The sequence below is a fragment of the Jaculus jaculus genome, chromosome 2 (genome assembly GCF_020740685.1).
Source record: "Jaculus jaculus isolate mJacJac1 chromosome 2, mJacJac1.mat.Y.cur, whole genome shotgun sequence".
Lineage (NCBI taxonomy): Eukaryota > Metazoa > Chordata > Mammalia > Rodentia > Dipodidae > Jaculus > Jaculus jaculus.
Window position 1 is genome coordinate 53568724 of NC_059103.1, and position 25212 is coordinate 53593935.

A 25212-nucleotide genomic window follows, 5' to 3' on the forward strand; every position below is an offset into this window, starting at 1 on the left:
GATGGCTTAGCAATTAAGGCGTTTGCCAGCAAAGCCTATGTAGACCCAGGTTTGATTCCTCAGTACCCACATAAACCAGATGCACAAGGTGGCACATGCATCTGGAGTTCGTGTGCAGTAACTGGAAACCCTGGTGTGCCCCCATTCTCTCTCTTCTTCTATCTGCTTCTCTCTCTCAAATAAATATATATTTTTAAAAGCAGAAAGAAAATGTCAAAAATAAGACTATTAAACAAAAATTCCTGATAATGACATACCTATTTTTTTATGGAATTCGTGGCAGTAAAGTGGCACACATTTCAAAGCCCTAATGCTAAAGATGAGCTGGGAAGCAGAGACAGGAGCATTTCCTGTATGCTTATGTGAATGCAGCAAAGCACAATAGCAGAGTGAGCTACAGAGAGAGACCCTCTGCCTTAAGAGAGGCAGGAAGCAAGGACCAATCCCAAAGTTGTCCTGACTGTACATACATGCCATGGTATGCATGAACCCACACTCTCCTGTGCACGCAGGCATGCACACACTTACACAAATTTAAAAAAAAAGAACATAAAGAGGACTAGGCGTAATGGTGTATACTCAGGAGGCAGAGGTAGGAGGATCTCTGTGAGTTCAAGGCTACCCTGAGACCCACAGTGAAAATTCCAGGTCAGCCTGGGCTAGAGTGAAACTCTACCTTGGAATAAAAGAAAAAATATAACATAAAGAGGAAAAAATGATATATAAGAATAAATCTGAGAGATGTGATGTCTTTATTTCTTCAGAACACAAGATGAGGGCTACAATTTCCTCAAGGTTTTTGTTATCTCAGATGAGCCTCCAGAAATAATTATTTATCATTACGAGATGGGAATGCATCCATGAAAGTATAGGGAATAAGCACACAGAGAAGCTGGGCATGCAAGCGCACTCCCACCTCACCACTGAAGCCCCAGAGGAGCCACACCAGGCCACGGTGGGTTTCCGCTGCTCACATATTAGGCTAGCCTTCTGACCCTGGCAGCCTATCAAAGCGCATGTTTTGCACAAATACAGTTTTCTTAGAGTCACTTCATAAATTCTTCAGGAAAACTCAGTCTTTACAACCACAGCTACCAGACTCATAAATCTTTACATTTTGCAAAATATTCCACAATTTAAAATCCGATTCTTCGAGACAATAAAAGGACAGAATAATTTTTTCACATGAATTCTATATCTTTATTTAAAACAGCTACATAGCTTTAGATTTCCATCTTAGTAGGTGACCTTACCATTTTACTGAAAAAAAATTGCAAGATATACTTTGTATTTAGGCCAGTTGTACTGAAAAGATTCCAGGAATGCAATTCCAGGAGAGCTGTCTGGGTTAGCTCTGAATGGTGACCCTGAAGGTAGCATGTATAAAATATGCATGGGCTGGAGGTAGGGTATTACTTTCCTAATGCTGCTGTAACAAGTTACCACAATATTATTGGCTTAAAACAACATAAACTTCTGACCTTCCATCTCTAAAGGTATGTCTGACATGAGTCTCACTGGGCTAAGATCAAAGTACTAGCACAGTTATGCTCCCTTTTGGAGGCTCTATAGGAAAACCCACTTCCTTGCTTTTCCAATTCCCAGAGACAGCCCACAGTGCTTATCTTCTGTAACCCTCTTCCATGGTCACACTGTCATCTGAGTACAGTGAGGAAAGGATCCCTGCTTGTGACAACAAATAGACTAGACTGAGCCCAGCCAGATAACTAAGGGCCAAAGGACCCTGGTCAGCTGATTAGCACCCACCCAATTAACCCTCTCAAGGTTAGCTGATTCACCTTAACTGCATCTATAACCTTACTTTCCTTTTGTCAGATAACGTAACAGAGAACAGGTTGCAGGAATTAGTCCACAGCATCTTGGCCAGGGGTCATGGGACCCAGAGGAAGGGAGGTCATCTTTCTGCTTTCCAAGGAGGTTCCTCAGACTGAGTCCACTGACCCTCTGAGGTTCTCCAGGGGAGAAGGGGTGTTTATGAACCTCCTGAAAGTACAGCTGCAGGGTGAACATGTGAGCAGCAAGCACTAAGAGCCACTGTTAAGCAGCAGTGCCACCGGTGTACTTTCGTAGTGTTCTTGTTCTATTTTGTAAAACACACCCTTTAATTTAGAAACATCTTGGTGTTCTGTTTGGGGGAGTCGTTTCTCTACAGTAAGCAAAGTAGCCAATCCTTTACAACAGTGGATACAAGGGAAATAATGCCTTAGTTCAGTACAACTTACTATAAAGCACAAGACATGTGGTCAGGTCACCATGCAGAGTACAGATGTTCAAGGTGAGCTCACACTGGCTTAGGGACACTCAGGCTGGCATTATTAAGTCTTGATAGTGAGGTAACCCTATGAAGGAGCAGCAGGAACCAAGACTTGAGCAACAAAACGATCCAGTAAAGAGCAGTGGACTTGGAACTTAAAGGGAATAAATACATTGTCTTCTTTGGCATCGGGATAGAGGGTGATACTGCCTGTGTGCTCAATAAAGCAAACTAAATCTATTTCTCTTTTGCAGAGAAGGATGGCCAAGAGTTGGCTTTATGTCACTGTTGGGTGAGACAGCTGGCAAGTCAACATGAAAGAAGATGAAATCACAGTTCTGCAAAAGGCCCTAATTATCCCTTTTTATTTTTTTTTTTGTGATTTTTTTGAGAAATTTCTCACTATGTAGCTCAGGCTGACCTCAAACTCAAGATGTAGTCCACACTGGTCTTAAATCCAAGACTCTTGGGCTAGAGAGATTTCCCAGTGGTTAAAGCACTTACTTGCAAAACCTGGCAACCCAGGTTTGATTCCCAGTACCCATGAAAGCCAGATACACAAAGTGGTGCATGCATCTGGTGTTCACTGGCAGTGGCCAGAGACCCTGGCATGCTATTCTCTCTCTGCTTACAAACAAACAAGCAAACAAATGAGCCAACAAATTCATGATTCTCCTACCTCCATCTTTTGAGTGCCAGGATTACAGAAATGTACCTGAATTCCTGTTTTCTCAAAAGATTTCTGTTATGCTCTAAATGTTAAATGTCCCCAGAGGCTCATCATGTTTAGACATTTTGGTTCCCAGATGGTAGCACTGTTTCAGGAGGTTGTGGTACCTTTGAAATGTAGGGCCTAGATGGCAGAGATAGGCTACAAGGGGAGGCCTTGAGGGTTCTAGTCATGTTACTGGTCTGGTCTCTGCTTCCTGAGCTGCCAGGCAGTAAGGAGCTTTTGCTGTTTGCTCCCACTATCATGAACTCAGACATGCCTTCCTTCTCACAGTGATGAAACTGTAAGCCCAAACAAACATATCTCCTTTAAGTTGTTTCTGCCAGTGATGAGAAAAGTAACTATTATGATCACTTAAAAATAATTAAGATTTGCCTTGAAGTTGGGCAGGTGGTGCACACTTGTAATTCCAGCACTCAGGAAGTAGAAGTAGGATTTTGAGTTCAAAGCCAACTTGAGCTATTATTGCAAAACCCTTTCACAAGAGAACAAATAAACAAGTAAGTGGGAGAGAAGTTTGTTTGTTCAAGGTCTTCCTCAAGGTCAAAGTACTAAAAATATCTTAATAGGTAAATTCTAAAAATAACGAAATAAAAAGAAACCATGAAAGTAACAACTTTGTGCAGTAATTGTTTAGTAAAAGTTTATCTTATTTTAGAAAATTCGACACTGTTAAGGTATTAGCTATCACTTAGTAATTGCTCTGCTTTTGATTACTTCCACAAATTACTGGCAATTATTAGGTATTTTCACTATAGTATTTGTATAAAAAAAACAAATTAAACTTTTAGAATCTTTATTAAAAATAAAATTTACTCCATAAATGTAAAAAAAATACTAATTATTCCTAAATAATATAAACAAAGTAAAAAAAAAACACTACTGGATGAGATTAACTGAAGAAGGAATGGGGTTAGTTATGGAGATGAATTTATCAGAATACTGAAGTAGTAATTCTAATTTGTGAATTCTGAGTAGTAATAGCTCACCTTTGGACAAGTACAGTGTACATGACAGTTAGCTGAGAAATGAAAAACTTGGGACCATTCCCTTCAGATCACAGCTAGACATGGCTAAGAAGGTAAAAGGTAGGCTAAGGCTAATTATTAGAACCTGATCTCACATACCTAAAACTTTAAGCAGATAGTGTACTTCACTGAAGTAATTATTGCTAAAAGCGTTATGGCTGGAGAGATGGCTTAGTTGTTAAGGTGCTTATCTCTGAAGCCTAAGAGCTCATGTTCGACTCCCCAGGTGCCACGTAAGCCAGCCGCACAAAGTGACACAGGTGCTGAAGGTCACACACGTGCACAAGGGGCGCCTGTGTCTGGAGTTCGACTGCAGTGGCGGGAGACCCTGGCATACCATTCTCTTGCTCACTCACTCTCTTGCATTTAAAAAATAAAAAGGCCAGTCTGTTGGGCTTGCCTCGGGGAAAAAAAAGGTTTTATACAAAACTAGTTAATCCAACTAAAACACTAAAATATGTATTATTTAAAAATTAAAAATATTTATTTGTACACTGAAGGTGGGAGAGAGAACAGAGACAAAGAGTGAGATAATAGGCATGCCAGGACCCCTAGCCACTGCAAATGAACTCCAGATACATGTGCCACTTTAAGCATCTGGCTTTACATGGTCATTGGGGAATCAAGCTCAGGTTGTTAGGTTTTTGCAGCAAGTGGCCCAACCACTAAGCATCTCTCCATCCCCTGTATTGTTTTTATAAAAGGTAATTGTTTCAGTACTCTGAACAAAATAGTCTCCTACCTATCAATGATTAAACATTACACTTGGAAATGGATTGCTTCAACTTCATAACAGCTTTTCATACACTTGGATAAAGTTACCAAGTCATTGTTGATATTCTGATGGATCTATAAAATGTGTTTGAAAACATAAAATACTGTCTAACGATGCATAAGGCATACATTGTTAAATAACAGCTTATTGTCTAAATTACAAAAAAATGTATGTTCGGATGGTAGTGAGTAAGACCAGGGAAAATGCTAGGTGTGTTCACAGCACACCCTCCTACTTGCCTTCCCCTGTGACTTTTACAGTGTTTTATACTATTTAGTACATGCCCAGTTGGTTCTTATGCTCTGTACATAGTCTGCAAACATGAAACTCTACGTGATTCAATTCAACCTTTGCCCACATAGGAAAGAAAAAGTAGAACAAAAGAGGTACAAAAATAAAATTTCCAAAGGAAAATTAAAGAAAATGAACCCACAATAGATCTAATAGCCATGGTGCTAGACAACTTACTTCTTACTATAAAACTTTAGGCCTCAGCTAGTGATAGAAAGGAGAGTTCCTTACATTCTAATAGAGCAACAGCATCTATAAGACTGAAATGGTCCATGATAGTAAACACATCTTCCTTTTATTCTTTTTAACAAGTACTCTGAAATTCTAGGCAGTAGGTCTAAGCTGCCACTGAAGAAACAGTTGTTTATTGAAAGACACAACTAAGGAAAGTTTTAGATTTTTCAATATGAAAGAATAAGAAAAAAGAAAACCAACTTAAAACATCTGTCGATGGCAATCCTTGTTGTTACTGTACAAAGAAAGGAATATTCTCCCTCCTCACAGCCATAGACAGTGGCACTGTTATACTTCCTCGGCTAATATGGAATATATATGCACTAGGAAAGTGCACTAGAGTAGTTCAGAGAATGTTTAAGGGGAAAGCCCTCTTTTCATTAGAGTAAAATACTGATGGAGGGATTTTCCCTCTGGGACCCTCCCCCCTCCAGTTTGGGGAAGTCCTCCTTCAACTTGGGAGCTTTTCTCCTTTAGTAGGCTCTTACCTTTACTTTCTCTGAAAATGAATCTTTTATAATTTACCCTTCTTCATGTCAGCATTTTTCAATTCTCTGCTCATAATAGATAAGAACTTAAAAGCCACTGCTGTGGGGAGTCCTAAACACATACAGAGTCCAGAAAGGCTCAATCAGCTCTCAATCCTGCAACGTATTTGGAGGTTCCACTGACCTATGCAAAAGTATTGTAGTTTTACATTGCTGGGACAAAGCATCCCCAAAACAGCAACTAATGGAAGGGAAGCTTTATTTTGGCTTACAGTCTTGAGGGGAAACTTTATTATGGCAGAGGAAAGCATGGCATGAGCTAAAGAAGGGCATCATCTCTGCCATAGCTAGTGGAAAACAGCAGCAGGAGAGCAAGCCAAGTTCTGACAAGGGGGAACTTGGCTATAGCAACCACTTAGCCTGCCCCCAACAATACATCCCCTTTAACAAGACTCCACACCACAAATTTCCATCAGCTGGGGACCAAGCATACACATGAGTTTATGAGGGACATCTGATTCAAACTATCACAAGAGGGGTTTCAAAGGAAAAGACCAAAGAAATAGACTACATACAGATGGTAATGAGACATCAGACTAGTTCACAAGAAATGGAAGAACCTTTCAGTCATGGGCCTTTAGACAGATTTCCTCCAAAGGAACTTTAAGTTCTCATATTCTGTGACCCTACTCAACTTGAAGGTAGAGCAGTCATCACCCCATTTCCTTAATAGCAGTTCGAGTTGCTTTCAACAGGGGAGAAGGAGAAGTTAGGAGCAAGATACCTTTCTTTAATAGGTAGTCAGAGACACAGGCTCAAAAGAACACAGATGCCACTCTGCCTTGATGAGACTCCAGTCTGAGTCAAAATGGCAATGAAGAGAAGCTTCCTGACTCCTCTTCCTTAACTTTCCCTGGGCATGTCTCTAATTTAATTCTTATGCTATATCCCCACTTCAGAATCTGACAGCAAGTCCTGGTTGTCTCACCCATGCTTCTGACTGACTTGAGTAGCTCATAGTACTTAGGAATACACTTAGGCTTCCCAGCTTCGTATTCAGGATATGGTATACAATACAGATCAATACAGAGGGCAAGGCTTGAGGGAATGGTGTGAGAGCTTACATGGCATATCTGGGGGCATTGCCCTCCAGGAACTTCCCCATCAGCTATCTGGGTGATCCCTACAACTTGTCCTTGTGAGGTTTGATGCATAAGCAGGATTGTTAACAGTATCCTGGATTGAGAAACCCTGTAGGACCTCATTTGACAGCACTCTCCCTCTAAAGAAAGGGGCCCTCTGGAATGAGGAGGGTCTTATGAGCTATTAGGACAGAGGGTAGGTGAGAGAAGTTCTCTGTGTCTGACAAAACAAGACAAAAAGATGGTAGTGGTGAAAGATAAGTGTCTTTGTCCCATCTTGAGAGGAGATGCTTATGTCATGGCCTGCCTTGAAAACAGGAGGGAGTTTAAAAGCTAGCACTGTGGTCAAAACCAAATTTATGCACCACAATTCCACAATTCTCATCCACCAGGGAAGAAGGTTTCCAGGACTGGATATACTCAGTGGGAACTGGGAACAAGATAACTCAAGCCACGTAACATGGTCAGAACACAGGGCTGAGTGGCAGAACTCACCTCAGTGGCAGAGCACTTGCTTAGCAAGCACAAAGACCTTTGGAGAACACAGTGATTGGACTCACTGTACATTGACAGTGAAAATATAAATTTGCTGAAAAAGTATTTATTCTTAATGCATTAATTATATGTAAAACATTTTAGGTGCTCAAAAGTGAGTCAGATATAATCTATTTCAGACCTTAGGGCTTATTAGAAAAGGATAGGAGGAGGGATGGCTAATCAAAATCTAAGAGGATATAAATAAATCATATGGAAACCTACTTTTTTGGACAATGGAACACTCAGGAGCCAAAGATTATTGCTAGAAAATTTTCAGTGGCAGGGATGGGATACCATCCAGTGAGTTGTTGGCCAGGGCAGTCCCTAATGCCCCCTAAACATTACAGGCCATTGCCAAGGCCCTTGGTTTCCCATTAGGAATAGATGGTAAACCCTATTGCTGAAGATCCCACATACTTGGGCTGCAAGGCCACTGGGAAATCCTGCTGGAACTGAGCTGATAACCTCCTCCATGTAGATCAGCTGACAGAAAGCTGGAAGAAGCCATTCTTCATGCAGTTCAATGGGAGAGAGAGAAATCACCAGTGAAGATACACAACAGTGGACACTGTAAGCATTATATTTGGACAGCCAGGCCAAAAGAGCCAATGGGTGCAATAGTGGCATGTCTGTCATGGTGGAAACCAACCGCTCTCTAATTGGACTGGAGGCCCACTCCATGGGAGGGAATACATTACTGAAACTGAAAAATTAAAATGGGTAGTAATAAGCCCTAGGGGTGTAATGTCTGCTGCTGTCTGGCTAAATGTATATGCTATGCTTATCAAACTGCCCAGTAAGCATTTCTCTTAATGTTTATACCTTTATATTAATGCTACTCTCACTTTTGGTAGAGAACCTTCTCTTTTCAAATGGCAGTGACCTTGGGATGACTCAGAGGCATCATGGTGCTGGAAAGAAGTGACCAGAGTGCTCAGCACTGAAATATCTCTACTTTATCATACCTTCCAAGGCTCAGGGTCTATTGCAGAAGAGGTGGGAGAAAGAATGTAAGAGCCAAAGGAAGGGTAGGACTCCTTACAATGTGCTCCCCCCAGACACAAAATGGCCTGGGTATCCATGACCTCACAGTGCCTGACACTATCTATGCAAGACCATAATAGGAGGAAAAGATCATGACATCAAAATAAAAGAGAGACTGATTGAGATGGAGAGGGGATATGATGGAGAATGGGAAAAAGAAAGGGGAAAGTGGGGGAAGGGAGGGTATTATCATGGGATATTTTTTATAATCATGGAAGTAGTTAATAAAAAATTTGAAAAAAAAGAAAATACCTCTATAATATATATATATATATATGTATATATATATATGTGTGTATATAACTATAAACTATAATAAAAAATTTAAATTTAAAGTCATATTTTAGGGTAAAAATGGCCCTACAAAGCACTACTGGGTAAAGAAAAAAGAATGTAGGAGGAAGGGCAGCCTACTTCCAGCTAAGGGAGGAACTGAGAGACTTTGGGGCAGAGATGACATATTTGAAGTAGATCTGGAACAGCAGAGAGATTTAGAGACCTGGGAGATCATAAATGTAAAGCTAAATGCTATTCTATGTTTTAAAAATACACAAGTGTATTAGGGTTCTCCAACAGAAAAGAAGCCCCCCCCCCCACCACACATGAGGGGATTTATTAGACTGGCTTACACAATCAGCAGCTGAATACCGCCACAGTGGTCATTTACAGGCTGGGAACCAGAGGATACAGTAGTTGCTCAGTCCAAGAAGCCAGGAGCCTCTAAACAAGAGGGACCAAGGATATAGCCCAGTCAGAGGCTGCAGGCCCGGAAATGGCCTCAAGAGTTGCTGGTGCGAGTTGACTTGCAAAGGCTAACGTGTCTGCAGTCCAATAGCTGTGCTATAGCAGCCAACAGTGTTACCACTCAGGAAGGGTTAAGCCAGTATATGTGAACTTCCCCTTTGCTTTCTCGTTCTTTTTTCCAGAGCCCCAGCTATTAGCTGGTGTTGCCCATGTTCAGGACGAGCCTTCTCCACCCACTTCATTAACCTCATGTCAACTATTTCTGGAAATACCACTACAGACTCACTAAGAGGGAGACTGCCAATTTTCTAGGCATTTCTTAGTTCAGTCATGTTGATAATTAAGATTAATCACAATATTTATAAAAAGTGAAGTCCTGCCTTTGCTAAACTACTACTTGTATCCACATAAAAGCTTCCCCATTCTTTTGTTTTTGTGTAATAGCTGAAGTGTGCGTAGTTCTTTAAAACCAGTTATCTTGGGTTACCAGATGGCTCAGAAGTTAAGGTGCTGGCCTGCAAAGCCTGAGGACCTGGGTTCAATTCCCTAGTACCCACATAAATGCACAAAATGGCACATGCACCAACTTTGTTTGCAGAGGTTAGAGGCCCTGGCATGCCCGTTCATTCACTCACTCACTCATTCTCTCTACTTGCAAAAATAAATAACTATTTACCTTGAAAAACTTACAGATTAATTTGTACATTGGAAGAGTAAATATGAAGTCTCCAAGTAGAGATCAAAAGGAAGAAGAAGCACATAAAAGACAGAGGCTACCAAGACTACAAGGTGGAAGATGACAGACATTTAAAAAATAAAAAGGGCTGGAGAAATGGCTTAGTGGTTAAGGCGTTTGCCTGAGAAGCCTAAGGACCTGATTTGACTCCCCAGAACCCGCGTAAACCAGATGCACAAGTTGACACATACGCACATGTGGCAAATATGTCTAGAGTTCATGTGCAGTGGCTAAGGCCCTGGCATGCCAATTCTCTCTCTCTCTCTCTCATAAATAAAAAAATAAACTTACATGAGTGCATTAAATACTCCTTAAGAATTCTTCAAATTCTGAAGCAGTGTGATTTGCTGCCTCCCCAGTTGTGCTGTGGACACAATTCCTATAGAAAACTCAGAGTCTGTGCACAGGCAGTGTTCTCCAATGACAAGGCAATAGGTGTTTCTGTTAAGTGGCCATGTCCAATTGATAGCATGGTTTTCACAAAGGGATAAAATATAATTTGAAAAGGGCTGCTAAGTACTTAACATTCTTTAAGTCACTAGGTAGAGTCAAATAGAGTTCAATGAGACTTCACACCTCAACTTTTATATTGTTAGCCAGCAGGCATAATTTCAAGAAATCCTATTTTGTATTTAGAAACTTTAAACTATTCCAAACAGAGGAATTGCTTAAAGTAATCAGAAGGGTTACTATTTAATACACACACACAATTTTAAATTTGTGTGTGTGTGGTTATATAATGTCTAGCTCTATTATGGATTGCAAACTATGAACAGATTTTTTTTTAAGTTAAAAGTCTTAACATTCTAGAAAATGTTATAAAAAATTCACACACTAGAACTGTTTTAAATAGTTCTAGACTGAGATAAATTCAGTAATAGTATTGATGTGCCCACGCATTACTACTTTAAGACTTATAAAACATTTAAATAACAATCAACTATACTCTAAATTTTGTATTTTATCCATATACACACCCTGAAAAACGAGTTGTACATATTTGAAAACATACATAAAGTTCTTTTTATATAGTTTGAGTATATATTGAATTAGTAAATATAAAAAATAATGGGTACTTGTGAATAATAACCCTTGTTGCTAACTAATTCATGTTTCTCAAGTATATTTCTCTCAACATTTGATTGATGTACATAAATTCTGATACTCTTTTACCTGGTTAAAAAGATTCTGAAATTGAGTACTGTGGCTTACATCTGTTTAGTCCTATCACTCAGAAGGTTGAGACAGAAGTGCTGTGAGTTCCAGGCCAGCCTGGGATCTATACAGTGAGACTCTGTATCAAACCAAGAATTTCAAGAGGAATAAAAAAAAATTAAGAATTGTTCATCTTGAAGCCAGGTGTGATAGTATATGTCTGTAGCCAGCACTTCCAAGACTAAGGAAGGGGGATTATGACCTGACAGGCCAGTCTGGGCTACACAGAGAACAAGACCCTGTCTCAAAACAAGTTTAAAAAGATAAAATCATGCCATTTCCTAATAAGCAAAATTTATTTTTGTCAATCCAGTTCAATGTTAAATAAGTTTAAAATTCCTTTCAAATACTCCCCCGCCCATGCCAGTCTTCAAGGGCAACCAGCTATAAATCAAGATAGAGTTAGACATACAACAATCTTAAAAGTCTTAACTTCTCCTAAAATTACCTGAAAGAAAAACTTTCTGATACAAACACAATAAGGTTAATATACAGACCATGATAGAAAAGTAAAGGGTCCATGAAAAAATCCCACCCAGTATGAGTTAATTCTATTAACATGCTGAAACCATAAACCTTACTTACTGGACTACTTCATAAACCAGTCATTTGTGAACAATTACTTTAAGCCATCATGCCATTCATTATCCTGAAAAGTAGGATAATGGAATGTACTATGTCCCCAAAGTCTGCTCATTGTGAACAATCCATCCCTCCTTGCTAACTCCTAAAGCTGTATAAACATACTGCAGTCAAACCCTCACTAGGCTCCCAGAAATCCTTGCTTTAAGTAATCTACAAAATGCCAATCTAATACAAATACAAGAGAATTTCTTGCTAACACAACATTTTACATTTACAGTATTCTCAGTAGTACTGAAACCTGCACTGGCTATAAAAAGCCACTCCTCCCAGCTGCTCCCACCCCAGCCTGACCGCTCGCTTAGTCCTCTCATTTACACCACGCTGCAGTAACATAAAGAAGGGTTTACTATTAATCCAGGTTTTACTACAAAGCGACTCGTTATTTCTCTGTCAAACACTGGCAAGAGTGCCAAGTGTCTGTCATCCAATTCAGGGGATTATGTCTTCTTTTATGGTCTGATACTTGTACCAATTTATAAAAGTACAGATATAGTTTCTTAGAGCTGGTCACAGTCTATATTTTGGCGTGGATTCAGGCAGCAGAGGTTGACTATGACAGCTGGCAGGAAACTGAGGGGAGAATACATCCCCCTCAGTCACGACATCTCCGTTGCCATAGTGATTAATCCTTAATTGAATGCTGTCTTTGTACATTTCTTTTCAGAAAACTTTAAGTAGAAAACATGCAGTTGATTGAGAAAGGAGGCACCATGTCACCAACAGGTATAGTTAAGTTCTATGACATACTTTCATACAGTAAAAGAACAAATTAACTCTAATAAAGTAGTATCAGTTCCTTTAGGTGCTTAAAGCATTTCTTTTTAGTCTGAGCTTAAACACAAGACACAGGTTTTCACTCCAGATAGCATATCTTTTAGAATGAACTCTTTAAAAAAATGAATTAAAATTGCCTATGTATAATTTTTTATAATTATCATGAAATTAGCATTTTATTTTACATATCATGTTATATGTCATATCAAATAACAAAGGTATTAATTAGAAATTTAATGAGATAAAATAGTTTTAGTTTAGGACATCTTAGTACTATGAGTAGAAATCATCAAAGTATAAGCTATAAGAAATCAAAGAAACATGGAAAAGCTAGTGTATTTTAGGTCTCTTCTATATTTCTGTCATTTTGGTTACCAACAATTAGCTCAAAATGACTGAGAAATTCTAGGAGTAGATTTAGTACTGTGGTGCCCACAACTCCCTACTGCAAGTTTTCCATCTAGTACATATATCCTTTTGCCAGTCAGAAAAAGGCTATAACTGGGCTGGAGAGATGGCTTAGCGGTTAAGCGCTTGCCTGTGAAGCCTAAGGACCCCAGTTCGAGGCTCGGTTCCCCAGGTCCCACGTTAGCCAGATGCACAAGGGGGCGCACGCATCTGGAGTTCGTTTGCAGAGGCTGGTAGCCCTGGTGCGCCCATTCTCTCTCTCCCTCTATCTGTCTTTCTCTCTGTGTCTGTCACTCTCAAATAAATAAATAAATAAAATTATTTAAAAAAAAAAAAAAAGAAAAAGGCTATAACTAACTCAAATGGAGTATTCCCCAGACAGTGAAATAATGGCACTCTGTGGCCAATGTAATCATCTGTTAGTTTCTTATAAGTAGACAGGACTTAGATACCACATCTGCATCTGGCTACAGATACAAACACATGTGCACACAGCCTCCCAGAACTTGTAACCTTTTTAAGTAAAACACTGATGACAGACATGAAGTACCAGAGCTCTCAGTAATCAAAAGGATCCTGGATTTGAACCCTGGGAGGTCTGCGGTTTTTTTGGAGGCAGAGATTTCCAGGTATTTGCTAAGACAATGACTAAATCTCTTTTGTTCTTGCTTCATTTCCTTTTTTCTTTATTCATTCTCTTCTTTTTGTAGCTATTTAAAATTGTGTTTTCAAAATTTAAATTCACTGTTGTCACCCACCACTTAGCGAGTGGCCACTATCTGACCAAAGACAGCAGTGTGATTTAATGGTTTCCTAACTAAAGGTCTTGGAAAACTATTGCCCAACAGGATGAAATCAGTGACTGTGAACACTTCTCTTTTTCAGAGATTCTGTGAGATGGTTCTGAGAAGATGGAATGGAATTTTACTGTATGAAATACTGGCTTAATGAAGCTAGCTACCAAAAATGGCTGTGTGCGAGTGAGCAGACTGCTCTTGATGTCTGGCAGGGGTGGCAAGAGGGGGGCCTTCAGCTCTGGCTCAGAGGCTTCAAAACTTCTTTAAGCCCTTGATACACATCAGAGTTCAGTCACTAAGTAACAAATATCTTCATATCCTCCCCCACACTCAACTCCACTAAGCTGATGAATGTGTGCCCACTAAGACACATGGCCTTGGGGGTGCTGGGAAGCACATTAGAAACCCCAGAGGGACAATGTTCCATTTGCTTCCTGGTAAGAAATATGCTTTGCTACTGAACATAGCTGTGAAGAGACAAGGTTTCAAGATGAGGTTATGCCCTCTACCTTAGAAACATTAAAAGAGGAGTGCTGCTCTCACTGCTAGCCTGACAACCTCCTCCAAGGAGATGGTAATAGACACTGAGGAGACTCAAACTTCATCAATGCAGAAATGTAGAAGCAGCTGAGAGTTCAACACTAAAGGAGACTAGTAACATTCCCTCTAAGGCTCAGGGAACACTGGGGAAGAGTACAGCAGAAAGAATGTAAGAGCCACAGGTAGGAAAGTGTATTCTGAGTCATTGTCCCTCTCCAACACACTGACTGGTGCATTCATGACCCCCACAGTGAATACTAAAACCCCACTGAGGAGAGCCCTCAGTGGAATGGGGGGAGGGAAATAGAGGGCATAAGACAATAACCCAATAAGACTTCCAGGTAAGATGGCTGCATAGGAGTCATACCAACCAGCCCAGGGAGGGATTTAAGCAAAACCACAGCAATATACACTTTTCTTCCAAAAAGTGAAGGTGGATAGGCTTTTACCAGCCACAGTGGAGAAGCAGGAGAGACCAAGATCTACCAGAAAGGAAGAAACTGGCTAGAATCCTGCTGAGGTGCTTATGGCCCCAATTCACATGCCCGCCCACTAGGCACTGCTGACCTGCAGGAGCAGAGATCAAACAAGGGGATTTTCCAACCTCATCAGCCTCCTTGAAAAGTCAAGAAACTTGAAGGGGAGAATGCAAAGTCCAGCTGAAGGGGATGCAGGTGGGACCAGCTGGGCAGTTCCAGGACAACGCTAAGCATGCTACACTCTCCCATCCCCCAACCGTCAGAACCATGAACCTACAGAGAACACATTCAGCCCCAAGAGGCAGGGCATCAAGCACAGATGATGAGAGCACCAGATCTACAGCACAACACAGAGGGATTGAGGTGGGCAATTGGCACTGGTGAGACTGTAAAACACCCCAAAAGTAACAAGGCAGATTGACAAAAAAGCAGGTACACATGCCTGTACTGGAAGTGCTAATCTCTCTTTTCATGTCAGGACAGGTTATAGGATACATATTCATGTTTGGCTTTACCATTCTCAATTAAGCTATATTTGCAGGTTGATTATTGCTGTCTTTGATGCTTTCAGATCCATAGGGCCTCTGTCTTTTTCTTCTATCATGACTGGGGGCAGAGTCTGAGTCAGACCCAGGCTGACCTGGAACCCATTACAGAACAGAAATCTCAACCTCTCAGCTGACAGGATTAAGGGTATAGAGCAACATACATCCTCAAGGACTTTGGCTTTATAAGGTTATTTGTTTGTTTCAATCCCCACACTTTCATACTTTGTGCTGGTTTTATTGACTGTGTATATTGCTAAGTAGAATTTTAGAATCATGCCAGTAAATTGCTCCATTAAGCCCACTAAAATACTTGAATAGCAGAAAAACTCAACACCTAGGATTACTTCTGTGGTTGGACTGGAGTACAAAAGCTACACTTTGTACCTTAAACTCCTAATCTGAAGGTACATAAAGTTGGATATCCAAGTATGAGAACACCACAGATAGTTTGAAAACCCAAGCATCAAATCAACTCAGGATGCAAAATTGCTACATTATAATACAAGAAACAAAGAATGAAGACAATACAATCCATCAAAAATTATAAATCTGGGCTGGAGAGATGGCTTAGTGGTTAAGTGCTTGCCTGTGAATCCTAACCCTGGTTCGAGGCTCAATTCCCCAGGACCCAAGTTAGCCAGATGCACAAGGGGGCACATGTGTCTGGAGTTCATTTGCAGTGGCTGGAGGCCCTGATGCACCCATTCTCTCTCTCTCTCTTTCTCTCTATCGCTCTCAAATAAATAAATTAAAATAAAACAAATTTTTTAAAAAAAATTATAAATTCATTAGAAATGATCCCAACAAGACTGTTTTAGATGAAATGCCTGGCAAAGATTAAAAAAAAAATATTTTATCTATACTCAAAGGAATCAAAGAAATTAAAGAAGAAAACAAACTCCTGAAGGAATTCCAAGACAACACAGGAAATGAGCTTAATGAACTAAGGAGGTCATTACAAGACAGTAAGGAAACAGAAATACTAAAGAAAAATACTAGCACTGAAAAACTCAGTAAGCCAAATAAAAAATTTTGGAAAGCCTCACCAGTAGAATAGATGAAGGAGAGAATAGAATATCTAAACTAGAAGACCAGGTGGCAGATCTAGTACAGTCCAACAAAAAGAAAGACAAACTAACAGGAAGGTATGAATGAGAATTTAAAGATATCTGGTATACTATAAAAAGATAAACATAAGAATTCAGGGTATTTTAGAAAGAGAAGAATTTCAATCCAAAGGCCATAGTAGGTGTTTTCAACAAAGAAAAAAATTCCCCAAATTGGGAAAGAAATGCCAATGTAGACATAAGAAGCTTTTAGAATACCAAACAAACAAAACCTGGAAAGAACCTCTCCTCTCCATGTTATAATTAAACTACTAAACATGCAAACCAAAGAAAATATATTGAAAGTAGAAAGAAAAAGCAACTTACCTATATGGCAAGCCCATCAGAATAACTGCATATTACTCAATACAAACTTTAAAAGCCAGAAGGGCTTGGAATGATGTATTCTAAGTTCTGAAAGATAACAACTGTCAACCAAGTTTACTTTATCCTGCAAAGCTATGTATCCAAATTGAAGAAGAAATAAGGACATTCCACAACAAAAACAGGCTAAAGGAATTTATGACAACTAAGCCAGCTCTACAGAAAATACTTGAAGGAATCCTTCATGCAGAGGAGAAAGCAAAGCACACGCATAAGGAAACAGGAAAAAATAAACCATACTCAAATAGTAGTTAAAACAAAGAAAAAACAGAAAGTACTACAAAACAAGAAGAATGGCAAGAGTAAGTACATACCTTTCAATAATAACTCTTAATATTAATGGCCTCAATACACCAATGAAAAGACATGGGCTTGAAGGCTGGATTAAAAAGCTGTTTGTTGCCTCCAGGGAACTTATCTCTCAATGAAAGATAGACACTGTCTTTGGGTGAAAGGATGGAAAATGGTATTTCAGGCAAATGGGCCTAGGAAATAAGCAGGGGTTACTGTCCTATATATGACAGGATAGACATCAAACCAACATTAGTGAGGAAAGATAAAGAAGGTCACTTTATACTGATTAAAGGAACACTCCAACAGGGGGACATTACAATCATAAACATATATGCACCTAACATGGGGGCTCCCAATTTCATCTAACAGTATTAGACTTGAGGTCACAGATAACACCAAACACAATTGTAGTGGGTGACTTCAATACCCCACTCTCATCAATTGACAGGTCATTCCAACAAAAAATAAACAAGAAACATCTGGATTAAATGATGTTATAGAACAAATGGACCTAATACATATCTACAGAACATTCCATCCAAATGCTAAAGAGTATATATTTTTCTCAGCAGCACATGGAACATTTTCCAAAACAGACCATAGATAAGGACACAAAGCAAATCTTAACAAGTACAGGAAAACTGAAATAATCCCTTGTGCTCTATCTAATGACAATGGGATTATAACTACAAATCAGCAACAAGAAAAATGACAAAGCATACAGAAATTCATGGAGGCTAAACAGTACATTATTGAATGATGAATGAGTCAAAAAGGAAGTCATTAATTCATAGAATCAAATGATGATGAGAATACAACATATCAAAACCTTTGGGATACAATGAAAGAAGTCCTAAGAGGGAAATTTATACCTCTAAGTACCTGTATTAGGAAATTAGAGAGTTCACAAGTAAACAATGTAATGCTTCACCTAAAGGCCTTGGAAAAAGAACAAGGCAAACCAAAAATCAGTAGATAGGAAGAAATAATAAAGATTAAGGCAGAAATTAATGAAATAGAAGCAAAAAACAAAAAAAAAATCCAAAGAAATCAATGAAACAAAGAGTTGGTTCTTTGAAAGAGTAAACCAGATTGATAAACCCTTAGCAAATCTGACCAGAAGAGATCAGAGACAAAAATTAATAAAATTAGAGATGAAAAAGGCACCATTACAATTGATACCAAAGAAATTAAAAAAACTATAAGGACATACTTTGAGATATGCCATTTAAATAGACCTATAACAAGTATAGACATCCAAGCAGTTATAAAAAGTCTCCCATCTAAAAAGAAAAGTCCAGGCCCAGATGGATTCACTGGTGAATTTTACCAGACTTCCATGAAAGAACTAACACCACTGCTTCTCAAACTTTTCCATAAAATAGAAAAGGAAGGAATTCTACCAAGCTCCTTCAACAAAGGCAGCACCACCTTCATTCCAAAGCCAGACAAAGACAAAAAATTATGCAACAATCTCCCTCACGAACATAGACGCAAAAATTCTCAACAAAATATTAGCAAACAGAATACAAGAATGTATCAGAAAGATTATTCACTCTGACCCAGTAGGTTTTATCCCAGAGATGCAGGGATGGTTCAACATACACAAATTGATAAATGTAATATAGTATAGAAATGGACTAAAGGACAAAAATCACATGATCATCTCAATAGATGCAGAAAAGGCATTTGACAAAATCCAACATCCCTTTACAGTAACAGTCCTGGGAACAGGAGGAACATATCCCAATGTAATAAAAGCTATTTATGACAAATCTACAGCCAACATAATACTAAATGGGAAAAAAACTTGAAGCTTCTCCACTAAATTCAGAAACAAGACAAGGATGTCTGCTGTCCCCACTTTTATTTAATATAGTACTAGAAGTCTTAATATAGCACTAAGGCAATCATAAAAGGGGTACAAATTGGAAAAGAAGAGATCAAGTTAACATCATTTGCAGATGATATGATTCTATACATAAAGGACCCTAAATACTCTACCAGCAAACTGTTAGAGCTGATAAACACTTTTACCAATGTAGGATACAAAATAAACACATTCACAATTGCCTCAAAACAACAACAACAACAAAAAGTATCTTGGAATAAGTCTAACCACAGAAGTGAAGGATCTCTCCAATGAGAACTCTAAAGCACTCAAGCAAGAAATTGCAGAAAACACTAGGAAATGGAAGGATATCACATGCTCTTAGATTGGAAGAATCAATATTTAATGCAAACCTCATTAAAATTCTAGAGGCATTCTTCACGGAAATAGAAAAAAAGTCTGAAAATTCATTTGGAAGCACAGAAGACCTTGAATAGCCAGAACAATTTTGAGCAACAAAAATAAGCCTGGTGGTATCACCATACCAGATTTTAAGCTATATTAAAAAGCCACAGTAACATAAACAGCATGGTGGCACAAAGACAGACATGTAGATAGATGAATGGAACATAATAGAAGACCCAGATGTTAATCTAAACAGCTACAGCTATATAATTTTTGACAAAAATATTCATTGGAGAAAAGACTGTCTTCAACAAGTCGTGCTGCTGCGAAAACTGGATAGCTATATGTAGGAAGATGAAAACAGATCCTTGTCTTTATCCATACAAAAGAACCAAGTCCAAATGTATCAGTAACCTTAATATCAGACTTGAAATTCTGAAACTCCTACAGGAAAATGTAGGGGAAACCCTTCAACAAACTGACATAGGCAATGACTTTCTGAATATAACCCCAATTGCTCAGGAAATAAAACCTCAAATCAACCCCTGGTATCTCATGAAATTTCAAAGCTTTTGTACAGTGAAGGACACTGTGAATAGAGTAAAGAGACAACCTACAGAATGGGAGAAAATCTTTGCCAGCTACACATCTGATAGAGGATTAATATCCAGAATATACAAAGGACTCAAAAAACAAAACAACAAGAAATCGAACAACCCAATGAAAAAAATGGGCTATGGAACTAAATAGAGAGCTCTCAAAAGAAAACATACAGATGGCATATAAACATCCAAAATGTGTTCTACATCCTTAGCCATCAAGGAAATGCAAATTAAAACTACTTTGAGATCCCATATCTCTCCTATTATCAGCAAGAAAACGAATGACAAGCCAGCTATGGTGGTGCACACCTTTAATCCCAGCACTTGGGAGGCAAATGTAGGAGGATCACCATCCTGAGAATACACAAGTCAGCCTAAGCTAGAGAAAGACCCTGCCTTGAAAAAAAAAAAAAAAAAACAGAACAAAACAACAAAAACAACAACAACAAAAATCAGCAATAAATGTTGGTGGGAATGTAGTCTGGTATAGCCATTGTGGAAATCAGTGTGGAGGTTCTTGAGACAGCTAAAAATAATTTACCATATGATCCAGCTATAACACTCCTAAGCATATATCCTAATGACTCTTCTCACTAGGTTAGACACACTTGCACAGCCATGTTTATTGCTGCTCTATTCACAATAGCTAGGAAATGGCAGCCTAGATGTCTTTCAACAGGTAAATGGATAATAAAGATGTGGTTCATTTACACAATAGAGTTTTATTCCGTGGCAAAGAAAAATGAAACTTGCAGGGAAATGGATGGATCTGGAAAGGATTATACTAATTGAGGCAATGCAGGCCCAGAAAGCAATACATTGCATGTTCTCTCTTATATGTGGTTCCTAATTGCAAATGTGTAGACTTGTGTGTTAGCTGAAACCAAAAGTCAGTAGCAGAGACCAGTAAGCTACAAATGGCTACATGAGAGGGAGGCGAGGGAAGAACTTAAGGGGATGGTATTGTATATATGTAAATAGAAGAACAGATTATAGGGAGTGGAATGGAGTAAGCGAGGTCAGGGGAAGAGATTGAGTAAGAGAAGGGTGGGGGAAAGGTCAATCAAAATTCAAGATATTGTGAATAAGACATATGAAAGCCTCCTTTTTTGGATAACAGCACATCCAGAAGCCACAGATTGCTTCTAGAAAATTTTCAGTGCCAGGGATGGCATACCTTCTAGTAAGTTGTTGGCCAAGAAGGTCCCTGTTACCTCCAAGGCATTACAGGCTATTGTCAAGGCCCTTGGATTCTCACGAGTAACAGATGGTAAGACCCTATTGCTGAAGACTTCATATGTCTGGGCAGCAAGATCACTGAAAAATCAAGTTGGTACTGAGCTGAAAATCTTTCCCTGTAGACCAGCCAACTGAAAGCTGGAAAAAGCTATATTACATGCATCCCTATGGGAGACAGAAGTCATCTGCAGTGAAAACAGTGGACATTGGAAGTCTCAGTTTGGGCCAGACAGGCCAAATGATCAAACAGGTGCAATAGTGGCATGTCTGCTCTGGGGGAAACCAACTGGACTGGAGATCCCACTCAATGGGAGGGAATACATGCCTGGTATTGAAAACCTAATCAAAAGCCAACTCAGGGGAGGTCATGAGCCTTAGAGGTATAAAGCCTGCTCCTGTCTAGATAAATGCTCAAGAAACTGCCCTGAAAGCACTACACTTAATGTTCATATATTAATGCTACTCTCTCTTTTGGTTAGAGAAGCTTCTCTTTTCCAATGGCAGAAACCACCGGGATTACCCAAAATGCAACATAGTGCTGAGAAGAAGGGACAGAGAAGTGTCTAGCACTGAAACATCTATCACACCTTCCAAGGTTCGGGGTCCATTGAGGAAGGGGTGGCAGAAAGAATGTAAAAAGCCAAAGGAAGGGTACAACTCCTTACAATGCAACTGTTCAGACAGAAATTGGCCTCGATATCCACACCCTCACAGTGCCTAGCAATATTTTCATAGGACACTCATAATAGGAGAAAAAGATAATGACCTCAAAATAAGATAGATATTAGTGGAGAGATGGAGGGGATATGATGGAGAGTGGAGTTGTGAAGGGGAAAGTGGGGAGGGGTGGGAATTACCATGGCTTATTGTCTATAAGTATAGAAACCGCCAACACAAAAAACTTTTAAAAAAAAAAAAGAGTATAACCCAGTGGGAAGATGGTCAATTTGTAATATGTTCATACAATAAAGCTCTCAATTTAAAAACTGCTGGGATCAAAAGATGTTAGAGGCAATGTGTTTCTACTTTAGAACCTGCTTAAGACAGTTTCCAACAATGAGAAGCAGTTTCTTCTTAAGCTCATCTTTGAAGGAATTTACCAAGTTAACAACCAATATCTAGTTACATTATTTCATTGACATCTACTACCACTAGCATCCCACAGAGATCTCTGCAACACCATCTATACCAACCAAGATATGAAACTAGCCTAGCTCCGTTTTAGTTGATGAACAGATTAAAAAACTGTGGATATATACATGGAGTTTTATTCAGCTATAAGAATGAAATCATGACACAGGAAAAAGAATGAAATTGGAGATCATCATGCTAAACAAGATGAACCAGACCCAGAAAGATAAATACTGCATATTTCCTTTCATATCTAGAACCTAGGTTTAAATATATGATATGAAAGTAGGAAGGAGACTATGTAAGGGGAGGAATGTATCTAAAGGAACAGGAAAGAGGGAAATGAAAGGACATAAGGAAAAATGACAAGTATTACATGCCTTCTTTCATAAGCAAAACCTTGATGTATGTATGTCATGAACAGAAGGGAAGGGTTTTAGTAGAGGGTGATGGGGTGAATATGAGTATGTCTCAAAAATGACACACATGCATGAGATATGAAGAACCCCATTATTTTGTATACTCACTAAAAAGAAAGAAGGAATAAAAACCCTCTACTACAGAAGCTGCCAACTTATTTGACCATTCTAATTTAAAATTGGTGGGGAAAGCATAGCTTTTTAAGGTCATTACACTTCAAGGATTTGTAAGATAACTAAGTCTTCAGTGGCTCATTTAGTGATCCCCATTTAAAACATCAAGGGGACAAGCTTTCTTTAAGTTCTGGGCAAAGCTCTGCTCTGCCTAGAATGGGAAAGTCCCCTGTTGTTGTGCTCTTACCTCTTGCCCCTAGGCCAAGACTTAACTCAGTGGTCTTGGCAGGATATTGTGGCACTTGGAGCTGAACCCCCATGCTACCCTCTGTCCAGACATCAATGGCAGTTGGGGACTCAGTCACTGTGGCCACCCAAACTGCACACACATTTCTAAAAGCATGAGCTGAAAAATTAAGGTTTATTTCATTTGTGGTGTTCACTAGAAAATTCAAATACGTCATGTTAACAAAATATCTAAGTAGAATCTTATGCCCTGTTCATCTGTATGCTACCTGTCCCCTAGTTGTCAACATTTTCTTATTTCTCTGGTCGTGAATTTTGCTTTTCCCTCTGATTTGACTATTAGGATCATTCAATACCAGGTATGGCACAAACAATGACAGCTTGAAATCTCAGAAGTATGTCCCCTGGCTTCATTCTTACAAATACCGAGTTAAACCAAAATGTCACTTTTATACACAGCATGTATTTTTTCTTACATGTATGTTTGTTTGTGTGTGTGTGCACATGCATTCCCATGTGGAGGCCAGAGGACAGCTCTGAGTGCCACTCCTCAGGAACATTGTCCACTTTTCTTGTGACAGGCTCTCTCACTGGCCTGGAGCCGACCAACTAGACTAGTTGTCCAGACTGCCAGGGATTCTCCCGCTTCTGCCTTCCCAGTGCTGACACTGCATGCACAGGCCACCACACCCATCATTTTACGTGGATACTGGAAATCAAGTTTGCAAGGCTAGCATTTTACAGACTGTGGTATCTCTGCAGCCCAGAGCATATATTTTTATCTCTTACTTATAAAATCAAAACTACTACTCATTTAGCTCTTATACTGAATAATATGTCAAAGAAAATATTTTTAAAATCTTTGATGAAAACTATGAATAAACAAAAATTATCACATTTATATAAAGCTTTGTTTTCATACAAAAAGTTTTAACAGAAAGAGCCCATAGGAAATATTTATAACTTTAATATATTATAAAAATACTTTTCTATAAAGCTAGGTTTGAGCATTTTTAGATGGAAAAGTTTGTTTGCACGTGGGTAAAGTATGTTTGGTGCGATGTATATGCAAATACATGGACCTGTTGCACTCATGAACAAGGCCAGGGGAGAGCATTGGGGGTCCTCCTCTACCATTCTTCTGCTTGTTTCTTTGAGATGGAGTCTCTCACTGATCTGGAGCTACTGTTTTCTCGGTCAGGGTGGTGATCAGGAGCCCCAGTGATTCTCCAGACTCTGCTTTCCACGGAACTGGGTTTTATAGGTGTGTGTGTGACCACGCTGAGCTTTTCATGTGGGTGCTGAAGAATCAAACTCAGAATGGCTCAGGCCCTTGCAGGTTCTTATGCTTATGCGGCGCGTGCTAAGCCAGCTGCCTAGTCCCAGATGAAAACCTTGTGAGAAAGTCTAATTCCATGCTTTTCTTTTCCATGCGAGCAGTAGTAAGTAGTCTGAGTTCCAATTTACTTGTATAATTCCCTCAGATTGTTCCACATTTGGGAGAGCATAGGCACATTTTTTAAAGGGAAACTATTGGTTAATTCAATATTGGTATGTAGTTTCAGATTTGCTTTGTTATTCAATCCCAAACATCTTCAGTGATTACAGTTCCTTGAATAGTGTTTTGACTTTTCACTTAACAGTTTGAGGAACAACTTCTGAGGGGGTAGAGAAGATCCTTTTGGGCAACTTTTGTGAAAAGTGAGAAGAAGAGTACACCTTCTTACCTTAGGAGTACAAACAGCTATGTTAGCAGGAAGTTGGGAGAACTGCTTCAACTCAAATACATCACGTGTTGCCCACCGGCTCATATGATTCTCAGCTTTGCTTGATCCAATCACATTCTGGTTTGAGTGAATGTAAGCCACTTCCTGAACACCATCTAGAAGGCAATGATTACCATGTGATTCATCGTCATAAAGCAATATGGGTTCAGGTGTCCTTTAAAGTTAACGATGTCACACCAAAAGCAAGTGATGTTTATTTTCTTATCTTTAATTTTTTATTTATT

General features: G+C 39.2%; 1 protein-coding gene across 3 annotated transcripts in view; it reads right to left on the reverse strand.

Moving 5' to 3' along the window:
* Positions 1–25212, reverse strand: part of Ercc6l2 (ERCC excision repair 6 like 2) — a 114802-nt gene that overhangs the window by 12998 nt on the left and 76592 nt on the right. For all 3 annotated transcript variants that reach the window (XM_045142786.1, XM_045142784.1, XM_045142785.1), the window contains one exon: positions 24929–25083. In XM_045142786.1, the coding sequence (XP_044998721.1) occupies positions 24929–25083 (155 nt within the window). The remainder of the gene's footprint in view (positions 1–24928; positions 25084–25212) is intronic.